Source organism: Pituophis catenifer, unplaced genomic scaffold (genome assembly GCF_029215685.1).
Source record: "Pituophis catenifer annectens isolate HBS135680 unplaced genomic scaffold, rPitCat1.0.hap2 SCAF_10, whole genome shotgun sequence".
NCBI classification, from domain to species: domain Eukaryota; kingdom Metazoa; phylum Chordata; class Lepidosauria; order Squamata; family Colubridae; genus Pituophis; species Pituophis catenifer.
In genome coordinates this window covers 10930222-10953041 of record NW_027256890.1, presented here as the reverse complement: position 1 = coordinate 10953041, position 22820 = coordinate 10930222, and the positions used below count along the sequence as shown (strand labels likewise).

The 22820-nt window shown below is 45.9% G+C and overlaps 2 protein-coding genes across 2 annotated transcripts; both read left to right on the top strand.

The window, feature by feature from the left end:
* The first annotated feature begins 1745 nt into the window (after window positions 1-1745).
* Window positions 1746-7359, top strand: PEBP1 (phosphatidylethanolamine binding protein 1). The gene is made up of 4 exons (XM_070950854.1): window positions 1746-1972; window positions 6065-6174; window positions 6330-6430; window positions 7127-7359. Exons 1-4 carry the CDS (start codon window positions 1760-1762, stop codon window positions 7342-7344), a joined length of 642 nt encoding a protein of 213 aa, XP_070806955.1. The 5' UTR covers window positions 1746-1759; the 3' UTR covers window positions 7345-7359.
* A 3024-nt stretch (window positions 7360-10383) lies between these two features.
* On the top strand, window positions 10384-20243 carry LOC139321707 (coiled-coil-helix-coiled-coil-helix domain-containing protein 10, mitochondrial-like). The gene is made up of 4 exons (XM_070950532.1): window positions 10384-10532; window positions 16530-16758; window positions 18474-18624; window positions 20040-20243. The coding sequence occupies exons 1-4, from the start codon at window positions 10492-10494 to the stop codon at window positions 20057-20059; spliced, it is 441 nt and encodes a 146-aa protein (XP_070806633.1). The 5' UTR covers window positions 10384-10491; the 3' UTR covers window positions 20060-20243.
* Window positions 20244-22820: the final 2577 nt, after the last annotated feature.

Below are 22820 nucleotides of genomic sequence, written 5' to 3'. Positions count from 1 at the left end.
TCCTTCTTCCCTTCTCTTTCTATTCTATTCTATTCTATTCTCCTTCCCCTTCTCTTCTAATTCTCTTCTCCTTCCCTCTTCCTCTTTCTCTTCTCTTCTCCTCTCTTCTCTTCTTCTTCTCTTCTCTTCTCCTCTTCTTCTTCTCTTCTCCTTCCTTCTTCCCTTCCCTTCCTTTCTATTTCTATTTCTATTTCTATTTCTATTTCTATTTCTATTTCTATTATTTCTATTTCTATTTCTATTTCTATTATTTCTATTCCATTCCATTCCATTCTATTCTTTCCAGCCCCTATGATTTTGTGGGTCCTGAGCCTGCTGAATCCATGACAGGGCAGGGCCAGGCTCTGAATCCATCAGAACCGACTTCTCCTTGCTTATTCTGGAGTCATCCCTCCTGAGTCATTTGCCTTTGGTGCAATGTGCCAAGCTAGAAAATTCTGTTATCTCTGCAGGCATGGCTGCTAATGGTGTGAAGAGAGACACCAGGGGGTGCTGTCTGGGGTCTGGAGGGACCCCACAGCCTTGGGTCCCCACCAGGGTTGGTATTCACTTATCTTCGCTACCGTTTCACACGCTCCACCTCCGAGCATGCGCAGAGTGTCAACAACATGGATAAATGGGACACGATAATGTTGGGTAGGTGGGCAGAGCCGGCTGAATGAATCTGATGATGTGAACTTGGCAGTGAAACATCTTGAAGAAAAAAACCAACCTTAGAGAGCATCAGGGGCCCTATACTCCCTTCTCCTTCTCTTCCTCTCCGCAAACCCCACTCCCTTCTAACACTGATGATGTTACCTAGTTGGGTAATAAAACATCTACAAGAAAACAACCAAGCTCAGAGACCCCCCCAAGGCAGTGGTGGGTTTCAAACATTTTTTACTACCTGTTCTGTGGATGTAGCTTGGTGGGCGTGGCTTGGTGGGCGTGGCAGAGGAAGGTTACTGTAAAATCTCCATTCCCGCCCCACTCCTGGGGGAAGGATATTGCAAAATCTCCATTCCTTCCCCACTCCAGGGGAAGGATACTGCAAAATCTCCATTCCCGCCCCACTCCTGGGGGAAGGATATTGCAAAATCTCCATTCCCACCCCACTCCAGGGGAAAGATACTGCAAAATCCCCATTTCCTCCCCACTCCGGTGGGAAGGATATTGCAAAATCCCCATTCCTTCCCCACTCCAGGGGAAGGATACTGCAAAATCCCCATTCCCTCCCCACTCCTGGGGGAAGGATATTGCAAAATCTCCATTCCCACCCCACTCCAGGGGAAAGATACTGCAAAATCCCCATTTCCTCCCCACTCCTGGGGGAAGGATAATGCAAAATCCCCATTCCCTCCCCACTCCGGTGGGAAGGATATTGCAAAATTCCCATTCCCTCCCCACTCCTGGGGGAAGGATATTGCAAAATCTCCATTCCCACCCCACTCTGGGGCCAGCCAGAGGTAGTATTTGCCAGTTCTCCCAACTACTCAAAATTTCCACTACCGGTTCTGCAGAACCTGCTGGATTTCACCCCTGGCCCGTATGCTTTTAATCGCTCTAAAAACAGCTTCTCAACTTGAAAATTGGCTAGGTTACAAATCTCCAGAATGCCCCATGCAAGCATTCCGGGACTTCAACTCCCAGAGGTCCCTTCTTCCGACAGGGCCGAGCCCCTGCTCCCCACCTCGGCCAATAGGAGCCAAGAAGGAGAGGTCCCTCTGCCTGGGATTGGAGGAGCAACCTGCCACTCCGAAGGCTCACCGCACTGAGCTGGATGAGTCTCGCGCGCTGCGTTTGCTTGCTGCAGCGAGCTGGGAAGAAGCTCTTGGGCGTTCGTCCCTTTGGTGCAACTATGCCGGTAGATTTGAGCGGCTGGGGAGGCTCATTAAACCTCCCCGAGGTGGAAGACAAGCCGATGCAACCTCTGCGGGTCCGCTACGGGACGGTGGAAATCGAGGAGCTCGGTCAAGTGCTTACACCCACCCAGGTAGTAAAGGGGTAGTAAGGGGCCGCCTGCAAGGGGTTGCAAAGTTGCATCGCTTTTCCCCCTCGCCCTTTGCAAAAAGGGACGCCCTTTTCTCGTCCTTCGGCCTGGAATTGAGCTGGGGGCTTTTGCACAATCCCTTCCTTCCCTCCACGCCCTCGAATTTCCACGCACGTTTTTTTTTTCCCCCTTATGCACCGGCGCGGGGCTTCCAAAATCCAGTCTGCAAAAGCGTTTCCGAGCGCCACGCTTGCAACGGTTAAAATTAGGGGACACCCCGCTCCCCCAATAAAGGAGCTCCGCTTTGCAGGAATCGATGCATTATTTGACCTGCATCTGGATCATTTCAGATTTTTTCCGACCCCCCCAAATTTGCAATCCCGTTATATAGGATCCCGCAGTCTTCCCTTGGTTGCAAACGGCCAACGTGCCACAAACTTGCAAGCGGGAGGCAATTTGGACGCCCTTCTCGGGCGACTCGGCTATTTGCAACTTGCAAAGAAATGTGTATTTAAAAAAAAAAAATGCATGCATCTCAACGTGCATTATGGCCTCCCTAGCTTGGCACGATCCTTAGGAGGCCCGAGAATCCTGCGTGGCTTTTTTGGAAAAAAAAATAAAATAAAATAAGGCACGCGATCGTTTTTAATGCAAACGGTTTGTTTGCAAAATCGTTTTTTTTTTTTTGGTAGCCTGGCCTTAAAATAGAAGAGAGACGAGCAAGGTTGCAAATTATTATTTTTTTTTTAAAAAAAAAAGCCCACCCTAAAAATAAAAAAGGCGCCCATTGCCAAGATGGCATCTTCCCAAAAGAGAGGCGGAGACCAGCAGCTTGAAGCGGGTGGGTGGGTGGGTGGGGGGCTCGGTTTTCCCTTCCCGTCCCCCCTCCGTTGCAAGGCCCTGGAAGCGCGTGCACAGCTCGGGGTGAAGGCCGCGCGCGTTGCAACACCGAGCCTTGAGCTAAATTGGACGCTAAAGGGAATATTGCAAAATATTGAATTTGCAATGCAAAATCGTTTTGCGTTTGACAGCCGTTTTAAAGTGAAGAAGGTGAATAATAGAATAATAATAATAGAATAAAGGAGCCTTGGTAGTACTGTGGTTTAATGCACCCTGTCATTAACACAGCTGCCTGCAATTACTGCAGGTTCGAATCTCACCAGGCTCAAGGTTGACTCAGCCTTCCATCCTTTTTAAGGTAGGTGAAATGAGGACCCAGTTTGTGGGGGCAATAAGCTGACTTTGTATAAATATACAAAAGGATGAAGGCTATTGCTTAACGCACTGTAAGCTGCCCTGAGTCTCCGGAGAAGGGTGGCATATAAATCAAATTTAAAAAAATAAAATAAATAAATAAATGCATTTGGACACGCAAATAGATACTCTCCGTTCATAAAGATAACAAAATAACAGACTGTCGGAGTTGGAAGGGACCTTGGAGGTCTTCTAGTCCAACCCCCTGCTCAGAGCCTTGGTAGTACAGTGGTCTAAAGCACCCTGTTATTAACACCAGCTGCCTGCAATTACTGCAGGTTCAAATCCTGCCAGGCTCAAGGTTGACTCAGCCTTCCATCCTTTCTAAGGTAGGTGAAATGAGGACCCAGTTTGTGGGGGCAATAAGCTGACTTTGTATAAATATACAAAAGGATGAAGGCTATTGCTTAACGCATTGTAAGCCGCCCTGAGTCTCCGGAGAAGGGCGGCATATAAATCAAATTTAAAAAAAAAATGTGAATAATGTGAATGGTATAGGGTCAGCTATATGAACACTGGAGGGACCCTCTTTATTCACATTATTATAAGAAAGAAATGTGCTTGTTCAGAGATTACACTGTCAGCTAAATTCCATTCTTGGCAACATATATCTTCTGAGGGCCCTATCTGTCAAGGATGCAGAGACATCCATCTGAATCAAAAAGTTACTTATTAATCCAAGGCCAACCATGAATCTATGCATCAGTGATTACAGAAGAGGAGGATGTTTAGCTAAGATTATCTCATGTACTATAAATTAATGTAGGAATTAGTAATTAAAAAGTGTCCATGTTTTTTTTTGTTTTTTTTTTAATTTGATTTATATGCCGCCCTTCTCCGAAGACTCAGGGCGGCTTACAATGTGCTCAGCAATAGCCTTCATCCTTTTGTATAAGTCAGCTTATTGCCCCCACAAACTGGGTCCTCATTTCACCTACCTTAGAAAGGATGGAAGGCTGAATCAACCTTGAGCCTTGGCGAGATTCGAACCTGCAGTAATTGCAGGCAGCTGGTCTTAATAACCAGCTTAATAACAGGGTGCCTTAAACCCCTGTACTACCAAGGCTCTTTCCTCATACATGTAACAAATGTATGTTAACCATATATGGAAAACTGCTGTGCCAGCAAAATCCTTTTGTCTTGGATATGTATAAAAGCAGTTGTATCGGAACTCTTCCTTTGTTCAGAATTGCAGATACAAATCTGATTCTGAAACTGCGCAATAAAACTGTCTCTGGCTGACCAAGGACTGTTGTTCAGTCTTCTCTTTCTACAACAGTTTTAGCCTGGGGAGGGGGGCGTATCTGGGTTAGAGGGACCCCACGGTTTAATTTCTAAACCCAAATGGTGGCTTATTTATTTTATTTTTTTAAATTCAACCGGCTTCCACGTTTGCAGATGTCCAGCTTCCCATGTGTTGTCAAATCGACTTGCCTTTCGATATAATAATGATTTAGCCGGAGGCAGGTCAGCTAATTTATGATACTAAAACGTGGAGACAAGGGACGGTTTAAAATCTTAATTTCCTTATATCCCACTGAACACACCAATAGCCTTGATGGCACAGCAGACTAAAACGCTGTTAAGTAGCACCAACTGCCTGCAATTACTGCAAGTTCGAATCTCACCAGGCTCAAGGTTGATTCAGCCTTCCATCCTTTCGAGGTAGGTGAAATGAGGACCCGGTTTGTGGGGGCAATAAGCTGACTTTGTATAAAAAAAAGAACACCGCTTAAGGGGCCCCCAAAAGCCCTACTAAGCAGGTATATACAAAAGTATGAAGGCTATTGCTTAACGCATTGTAAGCCGCCCTGAGTCTCCGGAGAAGGGCGGCATATAAATTGAACCAATAAATAAATAATAACACAGCCCACCCCCTTCACAAAATAAGGTTTTCCAATCTCTATTACTATTCAAGTTAATTCTGTTGGAGAATTGTGGCATCCTTGGTGTTCTCTGAGCTTGGTTGATTTCTTCCAGACCTTTCATCACCCAACTAGGTAACATCATCAGTGCTAGAAGGGAGTTGCGTGTGTGGAGAGGAGAAGGAGGAGGTGGTGGAAGGACTGGCATCCTCCGTGCTCTCTGAACTTGGTTCTTTTTTTCTTCCAGACCTTTCATGACCCAACTAGGTAACATCATCAGTGTTAGGAGGGAGAGGGGGTTGCATGGAAGAGGTGGAGGAGGGCTTGGTGCTCTCTGAGCTTGGTTGTTTTCTTGCAGATGTTTCATTATCAAACTAGGTAACACCAGTGAACTGATGTTCTGACCTAGCTTGGTAATGAAATGTCTATAAGAAATAACCTTGATGCTCAGAGGGCACCAAGGAGCCCACAGTCTATCCTTTCTCCTCCAACCCTTCCTCCTCCTCCTCCTCCTCATCGCACACCTGACTCCCTTCTAGCACTGATAATGTTACCTAGTTGGGTAATGAAACATCTGCAAGAAAGCAGAGAGCACCAAGGACCCCACAGTTCAACCCTGAGCTACAAATATTCTTATCAATTGGGGAATTCTTGGAACAGAAGTCCAAATATTTTAAGTGGCTGAGATTGAGAAACACTGCTTTTAAGCATCAATTTCCACTTACAGGAACAGGAAATGCTTATTATTATTATTATTATTATTATTATTATTATTATTATTATTATTATTATTATTATGCCTGTCCGTCATTTGCTGAAAATGCAGGCTGTCTACAGTGGGAGAAAACATTGGTAACTCTTAAACTATAGAGCTGACTTAGTCATTTCTTCTGCCCTGTCTTTCTTTTTTTTTTTTTTTTCCCTGTTTTAAAAGAGGAGCAATTTTTTTTTTTAAATTTCTTGTTTATTTGGGCAGGTTAAGAATCGGCCAACCCTGATCGAGTGGGAGAATTGCAGCCCGGATAAATTCTACACTTTGGCTCTTACAGATCCTGATGCACCCAGCAGGAAAACCCCCAAATTCAGGTAAGTGAGTTGAGGGGGGGGGGGGGGTGCTTGGAAAGTGCAGGGAGACCCCTGTGAAGAGGAGCATTTCTTCGCATGTTGCAAGCTGGGACTTGCAGACGCAGAGACCCAATTCTTTTCTCTCCTCTTCTCTCTCTCTCTCTCTTTTTTTTTAGGGAGTGGCACCACTTTTTGGTGACCAACATGAGAGGAAATGATATCACAAGTGGGCAGGTTTTGTCTGACTATGTTGGATCTGGGCCTCCCAAAGGAACAGGTATGTGGCCAGCGGTTCCCTTTCAAGGCAAAGTTGCTATATGCATTACCTTTCAAAAAGTGGCTACTGAACAAGTATCTCAACTTATAACTAGATAGATAGATAGGTAGGTAGGTAGGTAGGTAGGTAGGTAGGTAGGAAGGAGGTGGTTGCATGATAGGAGATGGATGATAGATCCATCCATTCTTCCTCTCGTCCATCCTCTCCTCCCATCCATCCATCCAATTCCCATCCATCCCTCCATACAATCTTCCATCCTCCCATCCATCATCATCCTTTTATCCTTCCTCCCATCTATCAATCCATCCATCCAACCTCCCATTCATCCATCCATCCACCCACCCACCCATCCAATTCCAATCCATCCCATGCAATCTTCCATCCCTCCATCCTCCCATCCATCATCCTCTTATCCTTCCTCCCATCTATCCATCCATCCATCATCCATCCATCCATCTCTCCATGCAATCTTCCATCCCTCCTTCCATCATCCATCCTCTTATCCTTCCTCCTATCTATCCATCCTCCCATCCCTCCCTCCTTCCCTCCATTGCCTCTTCCCTCCATCCAATTCATCCTCAAATTGGCATGCATGCTTGACTCCCCAGCAGCTCTAAGGAAGCGGGCAGAGGTCTGGATTGAACCCTCTTTAAAAGAGGTTTCTGCTGCTTATTTTTTTCTCCCGTGCATTTTCAGGCCTTCACCGCTACGTCTGGCTGGTTTACGAGCAGCCCCAGCAGCTGAGTTGCAATGAGCCCATCCTGAGCAACCGTTCGGGGGACAAACGTGGCAACTTCAAAATAGCGACCTTCCGCAAGAAATACAAGCTGGGTTCCCCCATCGCGGGCACCTGCTACCAAGCCGAGTGGGACGATTACGTGCCCAAACTCTACGAGCAGCTGTCTGGGAAATAAAATCGCCTCTGGTTTCGTGCCCTAGTTCCTCTTCCTTGGAAATTCTCCCCTTAGAATAAATGGCCTGCTTTACTCCGGATGCATTACTGAAAACGCATTCCCATTGAATCGGTAACATGCATTAATCTACGTTAATTCATTATATAGCAGCCTTTATGGCTTATGTAACTGGATTATACGTTGCATTGCTACTTTTGAGAAGTTTTGATCCTGAGAATAGAAAACACCCATTTCCTATAACATCTTGATATTATCTGAGCAATTTAGCTGGTTGTGAAGGGGAATTTCTCCTTGCTTGCCTAAAAAAAAAAGGGGCACAAGTGCCAAAGATTTTGTGTAGGACACGCCAATCTGCGTTCCTATAGAGTCAGTGGAATGATAACTGCAGTATTTCTACTGCAGTTATCTACAATCTACAATGGGATTGTGCAGCTCCATGCATCTGGAAGGTCCCAGAGAAATAGAGAAGAGAATAGAATAGAATAATTTTATTTCTATACCGCCCTTCTCCGGAAGGACTCAGGACGGTGTACAGCCTATTAAAAACACAAAGACAACATCAGTTAAAATAGTTTAAAATTATTAAATGAATTCGGCTCAATTTAAAACCCCAGGTATTTAAAACTCAATTTAAAATTGTTATGTTGATGGCCCAGCCTGGCGGAACAACAGAGTCTTGAGTGCACAACGAAATACCTGGAGGTCGGAGATCTTACGCACTTCATAAATTTATGAATATCATAAATTTGGAATATAATAAACATCTCTTACCGTAAGTTTGAGATGGAGCAGGTTCACCAAGGTTTGCAACCAAAGCATCCTGTAAAATCTCTTCCTTCCAGTGATTTTCCATCAAAGAGGAATTTGGCTACGGATCCCACCCAACTCAACAGTTTGTTTAGAGATTTTGGTTATCTCGATGAACTCTGCTGTTAACTGGATATTCTCATGTTTGTTTTAGAAGGCCGGGACGGTTCCAGTTGGATTTCTCTCGTTTTACCGATAACATTTCTGGATATCGTTGTTTTTTTTCCCCTCCCCTCTAAATTGCTGTTAAATAGAGTACATAGCCACCATATTTAGTTATACTTAATTCACTGATATCGTAGCTGCCCATTGAGAAGCGAAAGTATCTGCCTTTATGGATTTGCTTTGCTCTTGTTGAGAAGTTTTCCATTAAAAATGAGGGTTGCCTTCACTTTTTATGCTGTTCCTTAATCCATAGAAGCTGGATTAGCTCTGAATTGTTCCATTCTAAAGCTTGTCTCATTAACCCGAGTTAGGCTTTTGATGGCTTAATCATTCCCTTATAACCCGGTTCTTTTGATTAGCTTAGTGTGTGTACACAGGTAATCCTCGACTCATGCTCACAATGGAGCCCCCAAATTTCTGTTGTTAAGTGAAACATCTGTTAAGTGAATTTTGCCCTATATTAGACCTTTCTTGCCACTGGTTGAATGAACCACTGCAGTTGTTTAGTACCACGGTGGTTAAGTCGCCAAAGGAGATCACATGACCCCAGGACATTGCAACTGTCATAAATACGAGTCTTGCCAAGGATCTGAATTTTGATCACACAGGGGCCTTGGAGGTCTTCTAGTCCAACCCCCTGCTTAGGCAGGAAACCCTACACCACTTCAGACAAATGGTTACTCAATCTCTTCTTAAAAATTCCCAGTATTGGAGCATTCACAACTTCTGGTGGCAAGTTGTTCCACTGATGAATTGTTCCAACTGTCAGGAAATTTCTCCTCAGTTCTAAGTTGCTTCTCTCCTTGATTAGTTTCCACAGAATGACATAGTTGGAAGGGGCCTCAGTTGCTTTCAGGCCTTCACTGTTTCCCAGTGAAACCAGGGCTGTGGTGTCCAGTTAGGAAAAAAAAAAGTCTCCATTAAATGATAATTTTGTGTTGTCAGGCTTAAGACCAGAAAGTGCAAAAGGAGCCATAGATACACAAATGGTGAAGAGTGGGCACTTCACTGTGCCTCAGAAGTAGCCAAAATTCTGTCTCCCCCTTTTTAAATTCCTTCCTTCTCCCATTTTCCTTTTTTCCTTCCATTTCCTTCCCTTTTTTTCCTTCTTCCCATTTTCCTTCCTCCCGTTTTCCTTCTTTCCTTCCTCCCATTTTCCTTACTTCTCTCCCATTTCTTTTTTTCCTTCACTCTTCTCTCCCTCCCATTTTCCTTCCTTCTCCCTCCAATTTCCTTATTTCCTTCCATTTTCTTTTCCTTCTTTCCTCCATTTTCCTCACTTCTCTCCCATTTCCTTTTTTCCTTCGCTCTTTCCTTCTCTCCCTCCCGTTTTCCTTTTTCCTTTCCATCTTCCCGTTTTCCTTCTCCCTCACATTTCCTTTTTTTCCTCCCATTTTCTCTTTTCCTTTCCTTCCTTCCTCCATTTCCCCCTCATTTTCCTTACTTCTCTCCCATTTCCTTTTTTCCTTCGCTCTTTCCTTCTCCCTCCCGTTTTCCTTTTTCCCTTCCCTCTTCCCATTTTCCTTCTCCCTCACATTTCCTTTTTTCCTTCCATTTTCTCTTTTCCTTCTTTCCTTCCTCCATTTTCCTCCCACTTTCCTTTTCCTTTCATCCTCCCATTTTTTTTCCTTTTTTCCCTCCCTCCCATTTCCCCCTTTTCCCTTCCATCCTCCCATTTCCTTTTTTTCCTTCCATCTTCTCGTTTTCCTTCTTTCCTTCCTCCACACCCTCCCATTTTCCTTCTTTCTCTTTCATCCTACCTCCCATTTTCCTTCCTTCCATCCTCTTCGCTTCCCTCTTCTCTTTTTATTGTATTGCAAAATTTGAGTGGAAACGTGTTTTTTTAAAAAAAAAAAATCAAGAAAAAACGGCTGGATGATATTCTCTCACTAAAAGAGTCCCGCGAGAGATCGTCGTTTGGTCGCTCTATCCTTTTCCTAGCTCTCTGCGGCCGAGACGGGCGGGTCGGCGAGCGGAGAGGAGGAGGGGGGGGGCAGGAGCTGGCTTGCGCCTGCGCAAAAGAACCTCTCCGAACCTCTTTGAACCACGTGGGGGGTGGGGGGTGTTCCAGAACGCGATTGCGTCACAGCGAGTTTCAAGGAGATTCCGGGCGTCTCTTTCGCAGCGGCTGCCGGAGCGAAGAAGCCGGTGCAACCGCAGCCACCGACCTCAACCATGCCCAGGGGCAGCCGGAGCGCGCCGCCTCGCCCGGCCAGGTAGGCGTAGGGGAGGGTAGCCCACCTGCCCACCTTTCCAGCTCCCCTCCCCAAAAAGGACACGAGCTTTGCCCCTGCCACTCTTTCGCCCCCCCCCTCCCCACCCGGTAGGAGCCCAACGACTCCTCTCCCAAGGTCAGAAGGCAGGAGAAGCGCTCTGTGCATGCTCAGGAGAGCCCCGTCTTGGGGGAGGGCAAGGGGGTCGCGGGTAGGGTCTCGGCCGATTTCAAAAGCTTTTGGGGTTCTCTCTTTCTCTTGGACTCTTCCCTCCGAGGAAGGGAGACGGCCAGCGCTCTGTGTATGCTCAGGAGCCCCGTGTTGGGGAGGACGGGGGTCATGTTTAAAAGGCCACGGGTGGGGTCTCAGCCAGTTTCAAAAACTTTTGGGTCTCTCCCTCCCTCCCTCTCCCTCTCTCTCTCCCCCTCCCTCCCTCTCTCTCTCTCTCTCTCTCTCTCTCTCTGACTCTTCCCTCCGAGGAAGGGAGACGGAGAGCGCTCTGTGCATGCTCAGGAGCCCCGTCTTGGGGAGGACAAGGGGGGTCGCGGGTAGGGTCTCAGCCGACTTCAAAAGCTTTTGGGGTTCTCTCTCTCTCTCTCCCTCCCTCCTTCTCTCTCTCTCTCTCTCTCTCTCTCTCTCTCTCTCTCACACACACACACACACACACACACTCTTCCCTCCGAGGAAGGGAGACGGGAGCGCTCTGTGCATGCTCAGGAGCCCCATCTTGGGGAGGACAAGGGGGTCACGGGTAGGGTCTCAGCCGACTTCAAAAGCTTTTGGGGTTCTCTCTCTCTCTCCCCCTCTCTCTCTCTCTCTCTCTCTCTCTCTCTCTCTCTTGGATTCTTCCCTCCGAGGAAGGGAGCCTGGGAGCCCTCTGTGCATGCTCAGGAGCCCCGTCTTGGGGAGGACGGGTGGGGGCTTATGTTTAAAAGGCCACGGCTGGGGTCTCAGCCAATTTCAAAAGCTTTTGGGGTTCTCTCTCTCCCTCCCTCCCTCCGATTTTTGTTTTCCAAAGAAAGGTTAAAAAAAAAAAGCAACTTAGGCATGTTCAAGAGCGCTTTGATGCTTCAATTAGATCTCGCTTAATTAGATCTCTTCGGGATTCAAACTACGTAGTATCAAGTTCTCTTCTTTTTGCCCCACCTCCAAATAAATCTCATTTTTGGGCCTCCTGGAAATCCCTCTTTTGCTCATTCCTACTCTGAATAAATGGCATCTCCAGGTCTTAATCTATTTGATATTATTACATTTTATTTTTACATTTATTTTGTACATATTTTTACAAAAATACATAGTATTTTTCCCTTGGCGCACACAGTATGATCTCCTTTCCCTTTTCCTCTACAACAACATCCTTGCGAGGTAGGCTGGTTCAAGGCGAGAGCATCTGTGGCCGTGTGTGTGTGTGTGTGTATGTGTGAGAAGGGGCATGGAACATATTTCTCCTTGCTCATAGTGACAAAAATAAGGGGGCAAAGTCTACTTAAAGCTCCCCAAAGAAGCTTCCAAGCAGACGGATCAGCTTAGAGCTGTTCAGTCTTATTTAAATCCTTTGTGTTTGTGTGTGTGTGTGAGTGAGTGAGAGAGAGAGACACACATTGTGGGAAGAAAAGGCCAAGCCTTACCATGTGGGCAGCCAAAGATCTTGGAGATTCGCATCCAGGTCCCAAAGATGCTTTTCCAAAAGGCAACTGAACTTGGGTTTTGGGGTTTTTTTTTCCTCTCTTGAAAACATTTCTCTTCTCATCCAAGAAGCTTCTTCAGTTCTGGAGAACAGAAGCGGAATGCAGAGATTAGTAACCGAATAACGAAATGAGATCAACAAAATAGAAATAGAAACAGTTATATAGACACATATAAGAATATATACCGTAAGCAATAGTAATATTGGACTGTATGTGATTATAGATTAAAACATATAGAGTGATAAATGTATAGAGTGTTATGGTACAACTATGAAAATAATGGTTATAACTATGACACGGGTGAAATCCAGCAGGTTCTGACAGGTTCTGGAGAACCGGTAGCGGAAATTTTGAGTAGTTTGGAGAACCGGCAAATACCACCTCTGGCTGGCCCCAGAGTGGGGTGGGAATGGAGGTTTTGCAATATCCTTCCCCCAGGAGTGGGGAGAGAATGGGGATTTTGCAATATCCTTCCCCTAGGAGTGGGATGGGAATGGAGGTTTTGCAATATCCTTCCCCCAGGAGTGGGGAGGGAATGGGGATTTTGCAGTATCCTTCCCCTGGAGTGGGGAGGGAATGGGGATTTTGCAGTATCCTTACCCTGGAGTGAGGTGGGAATGGAGATTTTGCAATGCCCTTCCCCTGCCACGCCCACCAAGCCACGCCCACAGAACCGGTAGGGGAAAATTTTGGATTTCACCCCTGCTATGACGTACAACATTATGTATTTAAAAGAGACCATATTGTATGACGACGAGAATAATGGTTATACTCAGGTGTATAATACTATAATGTATAATAACCTCTCTTTTAAACTGTTTTTTAAAACTCTTAAAATTTTTAAATTTAAAATTGGTCTTATGAATTTGGGGTGTTTTAAATTTCGTTTCCCGGGCCAATTATTTAATTGTATTTTAATGTTTTTTTTAACATTTCTATTATATGTATTTTATTTGGCTGTTCACCGCCCTGAGTCCTTCGGGAGTAGGGCGGTATACAAATTCAATAAATAAATAAATAAATAAATAAATAAATAAATAAATAAAATAATAATAATAATAATAATAATAATAATAATAATAATAATAATAATAATAATAATACTATCTATACTTAAAAAGGACTTGATACAGCTAGGACACTGTTGTTGCAAAACTGGAAATGTGATGTATAATAAAGGAAAATGTATAATAATATGTTTTAAAAAAGCGGAATGTTTTCAGTGGGGAAAAACAAAGTCCAGTTGCCTTTTGGAAAAATTACCTTTGAGGCGTTTGGAAAAAGAGATGACCTGGGTGGATTACGAGTGAATAGAAAAGGAGATTTGCTCGTCCAGACTTGCTGCCGTCTGGATGATTCAGCTAAAAAGGGAATCGAGAGGAGAGGTCAGGTGAGACGCCGAATATAAGCTGTCAAGCCAAAAGCCACATCAGGGAAGAGGCACCAGAGAGACGGAGGTTTTAGTGCCTGCTCAGCCACGGAGACTTCCTGGGAGCAGCCAAAAAAGCGAATACAATCCTTGGTTGTATAAACGGAGGCATCGAATCAAAACCACACGAAATCTTAGTAGCGCTTTATTAGTAGCGCTTAGTAGCTCATTTATAAATCTGTAGTAAGGCCACACCTGGAATATTGCGTCCAGTTTTGGTCGTCACATTACAAAAAAAAAAATACGTTGAAACTTTGGAAAAAGTGCAGAGAAGAGCAATTGTTGTTGTTAGTTGTGAAGTTGTGTCCGACCCATGGCAACCCCATGGACAACATTCCTCCAGGCCTTTCCGTCCTCTACCATCCTCTGGAGTCCATTTAAGCTCACGCCGACTTCTTCAGTGACTCCATCCAGCCACCTCGTTCTCTGCCGTCCCCTTCTTCTTTTGCCCTCCATCGTTCCCAGCATTAGGCTCTTCTCCAGGGAGTCCTTCCTTCTCCTTAGGTGGCCAAAGGATTTGAGTTTCCTCTTCAGGATCTGCTCTTCTAGAGAGCAGTCAGGGTTGATCTCCTCTAGGAGTGACCGGTTGCAGTCCAAGGGACTCGCAGGACTTGCTTGGATCTATCTATCTATCTATCTATCTATCTATCTATCTATCTATCTATCTATCTATCTATCTTCTATCTATTGTTGTTGTTAGTTGCGAAGTCATGTCCGACCCATCGCAACCCCATGGACAACGTTCGTCCAGGCCTTTCCATCCTCTACTATCCTCTGGAGTCCATTGAAGCTCACGCCGACTGCTTCAGTGACTCCATGCAGCCACCTCGTTCTCTGCTGTCCTCTTCTTCTTTTGCCCTCCATCGTTCCCAGCATTAGGCTCTTCCCCAGGGAGTCCTTCCTTCTCATTAGGTGGCCAAAGTATTTGAGTTTCATCTTCAGGATCTGGCCTTTTAAAGAGCAGTCAGGGTTGATCTCCTCTAGGACTGACCGGTTGGATGGCCTTGCAATCCAAGGGACTCGCAGGAGTCTTCTCCAGCACCAGAGCTCAAAGGCCTCCATTCTTTGGCGCTCAGCCTTCCTTATGGTCCAACTTTCACAGCCAGACATTTCAACTGGGAAAACCGTAGCCTTGACTATATACACTTTTGTTGGCAGGGTGATGTCTCTGCTTTTCAGTACGCTGTCTAGATTTGCCACAGCTTAATTAAGATGATTAAAAGCCCGGAGACAAAAAACACATGTAGAGATTGAGTCTGGCTAGTTTAATGAAGAGAAAGGACTAGGGGTGACGTGATAATTATTATATGTATATGAAATCTTAATCTGTTCACCGCCCTGAGTCCTTCGGGAGAAGGGCGGTATAGAAATTCAATAAATAAATAAATAAATAGCAATATTCCAGTATTTGAGGGGCTGCCACAAAAAAAAGAGGGGGTCAAACCTATTTTTCCACCAGAAGGCAGGACAAGAAACAATGGGTCGAAACTACTCAAGGAGAGAAAAAAACTTGGAATTAAGGAAAAACAGTGAAGACAATTGTCCCCAAAGTGCTTTTTCCATGACCTGGATGATTGAGAATCCCTACAGACTTTTAGTGAGGACAATTAACCAGTGGAACAGCTTGCCACCAGAAGTTGGGGATGCTCCATCACTGGAGGTTTTTAAGAAGAGACTGGACATCCGTTTGTCTGAAATAGTATAGGCCCTATACTATACTATACTGTACTGTACTGTACTGTACTGTACTCTACTCTACTCTACTCTACTCTACTCTACTCTACTCTACTCTACTCTACTCTACTCTACTATACTATACTATACTATACTATACTGTCCCCCTGCTTGAACAGGGGGCTGGAGTAGAAGACCTCTAAGGTCCCTTCCAGATCTATTCTGATTCTGATTCAATCAGCAGGGAGATGGTGAATTTTTAGTCCTTCCTTAGCCATGAAAGCTGATTGGGTGACTTTGGGACCAATCAATTAGGAGACAGTGAATTCTAGTCCTGCCTTAGCCATGGAAGCTGATTGGGTGACCTTGGGCCAATCAGCAGGAGATTGTGAATTCTAGTTCCACCTTAGCCGTGAAAGCTGATTGGGTGACTTTTGGACCAATCAATTAGGAGACAGTGAATTCTAGTCCTGCCTTAGCCATGGAAGCTGATTGGGTGACCTTTGGCCAATCAGCAGGAGACTGTGAATTCTAGTTCCACCTTAGCCATGAAAGCTGATTGGGTGACTTTTGGACCAATCAATTAGGAGACAGTGAATTCTAGTGCAGCCTGAGCCATGGAAGCTGATTGGGTGACCTTGGGCCAATCAGCAGGAGACTGTGAATTCTAGTTCCACCTTAGCCATGAAAGCCAGCTGGGTGCCTTTTGGACCAATCAATTAAGAGACAGTGAATTCTAGTCCTGCCTCAGCCATGGAAGCTGATTGGGTGACCTTGGGCCAATCAGCAGGAGACTCTGAATTCTAGTTCCATCTTAGCCATGAAAGCCAGCTGGGTGACTTTGGACCAGTCTCTCTCTTTCAGCCAAACCCACCTCACAGGGTTGTTGTTGTTGTGGGGGAAAATAGGAGGAGGAACATCTGTCGGATATGTTTCCCCCCCTTGAGTTATTTGTCAAAACAATCCAAAGCAGTTATTTATTACATAAAATAAAATAATATAATATAATATAATATAATATAATATAATATAATATAATATAATATAATATAATATAATATAATAATAAAATAAAATAATAAAATAATAAAATAAAATAAAATAAATAAAATAAAATAAAATAAAATAATAATAAAATAAAATAAAATAATAAAATAAAAGCTACAAAAACTCACCTCCTCCCTTTTTTTCTCTCTCTCTCCATCCCAGCAATGCAGTAGCTTCTCATGCTCCCCCTCCTGCTCATCCTCCTCCTTCCGCCATGGCCGCCCCGACTCAGCCTCAACAACCTGGCTTGATGGCCCAGATGGCTACCACAGCAGCAGGGGTGGCCGTGGGCTCCGCCGTGGGCCACGTGGTCGGAGGCGCTCTCACGGGGGCGTTCAGTGGCGACAGCAGCTCCTCCCAGCCCGTCAAAGCGGCCAGCAGCCCTGTCCAGGTGAGTCTCAAATTGGAGAAACCCTGGGGCCCCGTTCCCACAACACGCGTAACGGAGTCAGGTCTGCCAGCGATCTTCCCGCAACATGAAGTCATTGAGTAGCGTTGGGGGAAATCTGCTTTGGGGGATCGTCCAAGTGGGAATTGTAGGAAAGGAGGAAGGGGGACATTGGGAAGGTGGTTCTCGTGGTGGAGATGCTGGACCTGAACTGGGGAGTCTCAGAGAAAGTCCTTGGGGGACCTTGAGTTAGTTCAGTGGAAGAGCCAGCTGTCGGGGTCCCCCTAAGTAACACAACCCCAAATGAAGGAACTCCGAGGCACGAGGTCTCCTCAAAGAACAGGTAAAGGTTCCCCTGGCATATATGTGCTAGTCGTTCCCGGCTCCAGGGGGCGGTGCTCATCGCCGTTTCAAAGCCGAAGAGCCAGCGCTGTCCGAAGACGTCTCCGTGGTCATGTGGCCGGCATGACTAAGACACTGAGCTTGTCGATCGAAAGGTCGGCAGTTCAGCGGTTCGAATCCCGAGTGCTGCGTGACGGGGTGAGCTCCCGTGACTTGTCCCAACCTAGCAGTTCAAAAGCAGGTAAAAAAATGCAAGTAGAAAAACAGGGACCATCTTTGGTGGGACGGGAACAGCGTTCCGTGTGCCTTTGGCGTTGAGTCATGCCGGCCACATGACCACGGAGACGTCTTCGGACAGCGCTGGCTCTTTGGCTTAGAAACAGAAATGAGCAGTGCCCCCTAGAGTCAGGAACGGCTAGCACATATGTGCAAGGGGAACCTTTACCTTTACCTTTAGTTTAATGAAGAGAAGGCTTAGGGGGAGACATGATAGCAGTCTTCCAATATCTCAGGGGCTGCCCCAAAGAAGAGGGAGTCAAACTATTCTCCAAAGCACCTGAGGGCAGGACAAGAAGCAATGGGTAGAAACTAATCAAGGAGAGAAGCAACCTAGAACTAAGGAGAAATTTCCTGACAGTGAGAACAATTAATCCGTGGAACAACTTGCCACCAGAAGTTGTGAATGCTCCAACACTGGAAGTTTTTAAAAAGAGATTGGACAACAATTTGTCTGAAGTGTTGTAGGGTATCTTACCTAAGCAGGGGGTTGGACTAGAAGACCTCCAAGGTCCCTTCCAACTCTGTTATTCTATTCTATTCTTCTATTTATACATTTTTCTTTTCTTTTTTTTTTAATTTTTTTTTAAAATTTGATTTATATGCCGCCCTTCTCCGGAGACTCAGGGCGGCTTACAATATGCTCAGCAATAGCCTTCATCCTTTTGTATATTTATACAAAGTCAGCTTATTGCCCCCACAAACTGGGTCCTCATTTCACCTACCTTAGAAAGGATGGAAGGCTGAGTCAACCTTGAGCCTTGGCGAGATTCGAACCCTGCAGTAATTGCAGGCAGCTGATCTTAATAACCAGCTTAATAACAGGGTGCCTTAGACCCCTGTACTACCAAGGCTCTTTAACATACACAAGTGCTTAATGTATTCTCCGGGTCAATTTGCATATACATAATGATGTTTTCCAGTTTCTAATTTCTACCTACGTTATCCGACCATTGATAAAACAAACCCCACGTTAAAAAAAATATTCTGTATCTTCTTTAATTTTTTATCTTTAATGTCAACCTATCCATTTCTGCACCGTCTAGTATTTTTTTTTTTTAAATGACCTTTTCTTCCGTCTCTTCCTTGGCTGCCTCTAGGAGACCAGGCAGATACCAACCCACCAGCCATCTCAGTATGGACCTTGCCTCTACGAGATGAGGCAGTTCCTGGATTGTGCGACTAACCAGAGTGACCTGACCTTGTGCGAGGGCTTCAACGAAGCCTTGAAGCAGTGCAAGCAAGCTAGCGGTGAGTATTAACCACGGCGAAGGTCGGAAGGAGTCTCGTTGCCCCACGACTTATGAAAAAGGGGTTAGCTTTGGGGAGCTGCATCTCACTTTGTCAGAGGCCCGAAGCCGTTAGATGGATGGAGGATTTCAATTACCGTATTTTTCGGAGTATAAGACACAATTCCCCCCCCCCCCCCATAAAAGAGGGTGAAAATTTGGGCGCGTCTTATACACCGAATGTAGCCCCAGCCACACACCGGCCCCCACCCTTTGGCCTCTTCCTCCCAGCAATTTGCCTCCTTGCAGCAAACAGCCCATTTCAGCTTCAGCACAACCTGGTTAGCACAAGCAGCTGATTGTCGGTTGGATTGGCCTCCCGACCATCAGCTGTTTCAGGCTGCAGGGATTGCCATTGCCTATTGCCGCCTCCATTTTCGGCCTCTGCTGTTTGCTGCAAGGAGGCACATTGCTGGGAGGCAGAGGCAGATTTTTTTTTTCTTGTGCTAATCGGGATGTGCTGAAACTGAAACAGGCTGTTTGCTGCAAGGAGGCAAATTGCTGGGAGGCAGAGGCAATTTTTTTTTCTTGTGCTAATCAGGCTGTCCCTTCCTTCCTTCCTTCCTTCCTTCCTTCCTTCCTTCCTTCCTTCCTTCCTTCCTTCCTTCCCCTAACCTTAACCCTTCCTTCCCCTTCTTTTCCTTCCTTCCTTCCTTCCTTCCCTTAATCCTAACCCTAACCCTTCCTTCCCCTTCTTTTCCTTCCTTCCTTCCTTCCTTCCTTCCTTCCTTCCTTCCTTCCTTCCTTCCTTCCTTCCTTCCTTCCTTCCTTCCCCTTCTTTTCCTTTTTTCTTTCCTTCCTTCCCCTTCTCCTTCCTTCCTTCCTTCCTCCCTCCTTCCTTCCCTCCCTCCCTAACCCTAACCCTAACCCTTCCTTCCCTTTCTCCTTCCTTCCTTCCTTCCTCCCTCCTTCCTTCCCTCCCTCCCTAACCCTAACCCTAACCCTAACCCTTCCTTCCCTTTCTCCTTCCTTCCTTCCCATTCCCTTCCTTCCTTCCTTCCCTCCCCTTCTTTTCCATCTTTCCTTCCTTCCTTCCTTCCTTCCCCTTCTCCTTCCTTCCTTCCTTCCCTCCCCTTCTTTTCCATCTTTCTTTCCTTCCTTCCTTCCCCTTCTCCTTCCTTCCTTCCTTCCCTCCACTTTTCCTTCCTTCCTTCCTTCCTTCCTTCCTTCCTTCCGTCCCCTTCTTTTCCTTCCTTTCTCCCTCCCTCCCTCCCATCTGAAACGTGAGAACTCTGCTTGACAGGGCAGGCGTTCCATCCTCATTCCCTGTCCGTCCTTGGGTGCAATTCAGGGCCCTGTTCAGCCAGTGCGTCTCCATCGCTTTTGTGAAAACGTCTTGCAGGTTGACGTCAACTGGTCACGTCTTTCCTTTCGCAGGCGTGGCTTCCCTTTTGTGAAGAAATGAAGGAAGGTCAACACCGAGCCACAAGGGGACAAGAGAATTAGCAGAGAACCTAGCCGGCTCAATCTGGTTTTCTCAGTTGTAGAGTTATAAGCAAAGGAAGGATTTAAATGCAAAGGGCAAATTGATTTTTGTACAGAGGAAAGTCAAATAAAAGCAGATGGTTTATTTAAAACTAGCACCTGAGTCCCTCTTTCTGTTTGTTCAAGTCCACGTCAGTGGTGGGTTTCTTGATGTCACTCGTGTCAGGGGCGCCTGTGGTTTGCCCGAGCACTCTGCCCAGGGTGGTATTCACTTCCCTAAGATAAAGGTAAAGGTTCCCCTCGCACATCTGTGCTAGTCATTCCTGACTCTAGGGGGCGGTGCTCATCTCCGTTCCAAAGCCGAAGAGCCAGCGCTGTCCGAAGACGTCTCCGTGGTCACATGGCCGGCATGACTCAACGCCAGAGATGCACAGAACTCTGTTCCCTTCCCACCAAAGGTGGTCCCTATTTTTCTACTTGCATTTTTTTTACGTGCTTTCGAACTGCTAGGTTGGCAGAAGCTGGGACAAGTCACGGGAGCTCACCCCATTATGCGGCACTCAGGATTCGAACCGCTGAACTGCCGACCTTTCGATCGACAATCTCGGTGTCTTAGCCACTGAGCCACTTCGTCCCTCTACATATATAATAAACATATGGTAGTACAGTGGTCTAAGGCACCCTGTTATTAAGCTGGTTATTAAAACAGCTGCCTGCAATTACTGCAGGTTCGAATCTCGCCAAGGCTCAAGGTTGACTCAACCTTCCATCCTTTCTAAGGTAGGTAAATTGAGGACCCAGTTTGTGGGGGAAATAAGCTGACTTTGTATAAAATATACAAAAGGATGAAGGCTATTGCTGAGCACATTGTAAGCCGCCCTGAGTCTCCGGAGAAGGATGGCATATAAATCAAATAAAAAAAAAAAATGCAATACAGAAACCGTCCTTGGAACATGGTAGATTTATTCTGGACACATGCGGCCATCCCAAGCTCTGTTTTCGCTGGCAGAGGTGCTGCGGGCCGGTCCTTCGCTGTTTCCAGGGTGACCCCATGGGTCAGATCTAAACACTCCGTGGGCCTTGAGTTTTGACACCCTTGGTCTAGGACGATCCAGCAGAGAGCACTTCCTGCCATCCTCCTTTTCCAAGTTTGCAAGTTGCGGGAATTGAAGAAGTAGGATATTGACCGACTCCATAATTAAGAATGTGGCAGTAACGGAACTTAAGAGAAGAGTGATGCACTTTGATCCATGGGTTGGAAGTTCTCAGCTTCTCAAGTACGTATCGTATTTTTCGGAGTATAAGACACACTTCCCTCCCCCCTAAAAGAGGGTGAAAATTTGGGCGCGTCTTATACACCGAATGTAGCCCCAGCCACACACCGGCCCCCACCCTTTGGCCTCTGCCTCCCAGCAATTTGCCTCCTTACAGCAAACAGCCCGTTTCAGCTACAACACAACCTGATTAGCACAAGCAGCTGATTGTCAGTTGGATCAGCCTCCTGACCCTCAGCTGTTTCAGGCTGGAGGGATTGCCACTGCCTATTGCCGCATGCCCCATTTGCTGCAAGGAGGCAAATGAGCCTTGATGGTACAGTGGTCTACGCACCCTGTTATTAACACAGCTGCCTGCAATTTACTGCTGGTTCAAATCTCACCAGGCTCAAGGTTGACTCAGCCTTCCATCCTTTCTAAGGTAGGTGAAATGAGGACCCAGATTGTGGGGGCAATAAGCTGACTTTGTATAAATATACAAAAGTATGAAGGCTATTGCTTAATGCATTGTAAGCCGCCCTGAGTCTCCGGAGAAGAGCGGCATATAAATCAAATTAAAAAAAAAAAAATTGCTGGGAGACAGAAGCAGATTTTTTTCCTCCCCGAAAAAGATAGGTGCATCTTATAGTCTGGAGCATCTTATACTCCATAAAATACGGTATTTACTATTGTGGAAGAGAATGTCGTTGTTGGTAGGACCAAGAAGAACTGACAGTTGGACTCATTCTAGCCTCAACAGAGTCCTGCATTGTTATTTTTCGGTTGGTAAATGCTGGACGACTTCAGATGTGGGAGATTACAGTGCGTGGATGGAAGGGAGGGAAGGGAGGTGGAGAGATGTTCAAGCTTAACTCTATGACCCTTTCCTGGTCTTAATTTAGATCTTAGCTTATTACATAAAGCATGCAAGGGCAGAGGTGTCAGGTTAAGTCTGCCAATGCTGATCTGGGCCTCGGAGATTAGCGCTCACAGCCTGCCAAGGATGAGATAACCTTGGGTAAAAAAAAGATATTATAATTCAATGATGACGAACCTTTTCGGCACTGAGTGCCCAAACCACAACGCATAAGAGCCTTGGTAGTACAGGGGTTTAAGGCACCCTGTTATTAAGCTGGTTATTAAGACCAGCTGCCTGCAATTACTGCAGGGTTCGAATCTCGCCAAGGCTCAAGGTTGACTCAGCCTTCCATCCTTTCTAAGGTAGGTGAAATGAGGACCCAGTTTGTGGGGGCAATAAGCTGACTTTGTATAAATATACAAAAGGATGAAGGCTATTGCTGAGCACATTGTAAGCCGCCCTGAGTCTTCGGAGAAGGGCGGCATATAAATCAAATTAAAAAAAAAAAATATGCATGTGCGTGTGTTCTCGTGTGGACCCGATCGACTGGGTTACTTGGAACCCTGACTGTGTATGTGCGTGCGCCGGAAACCCTAAGACGAGCTGGCAGGCGTATGCCTG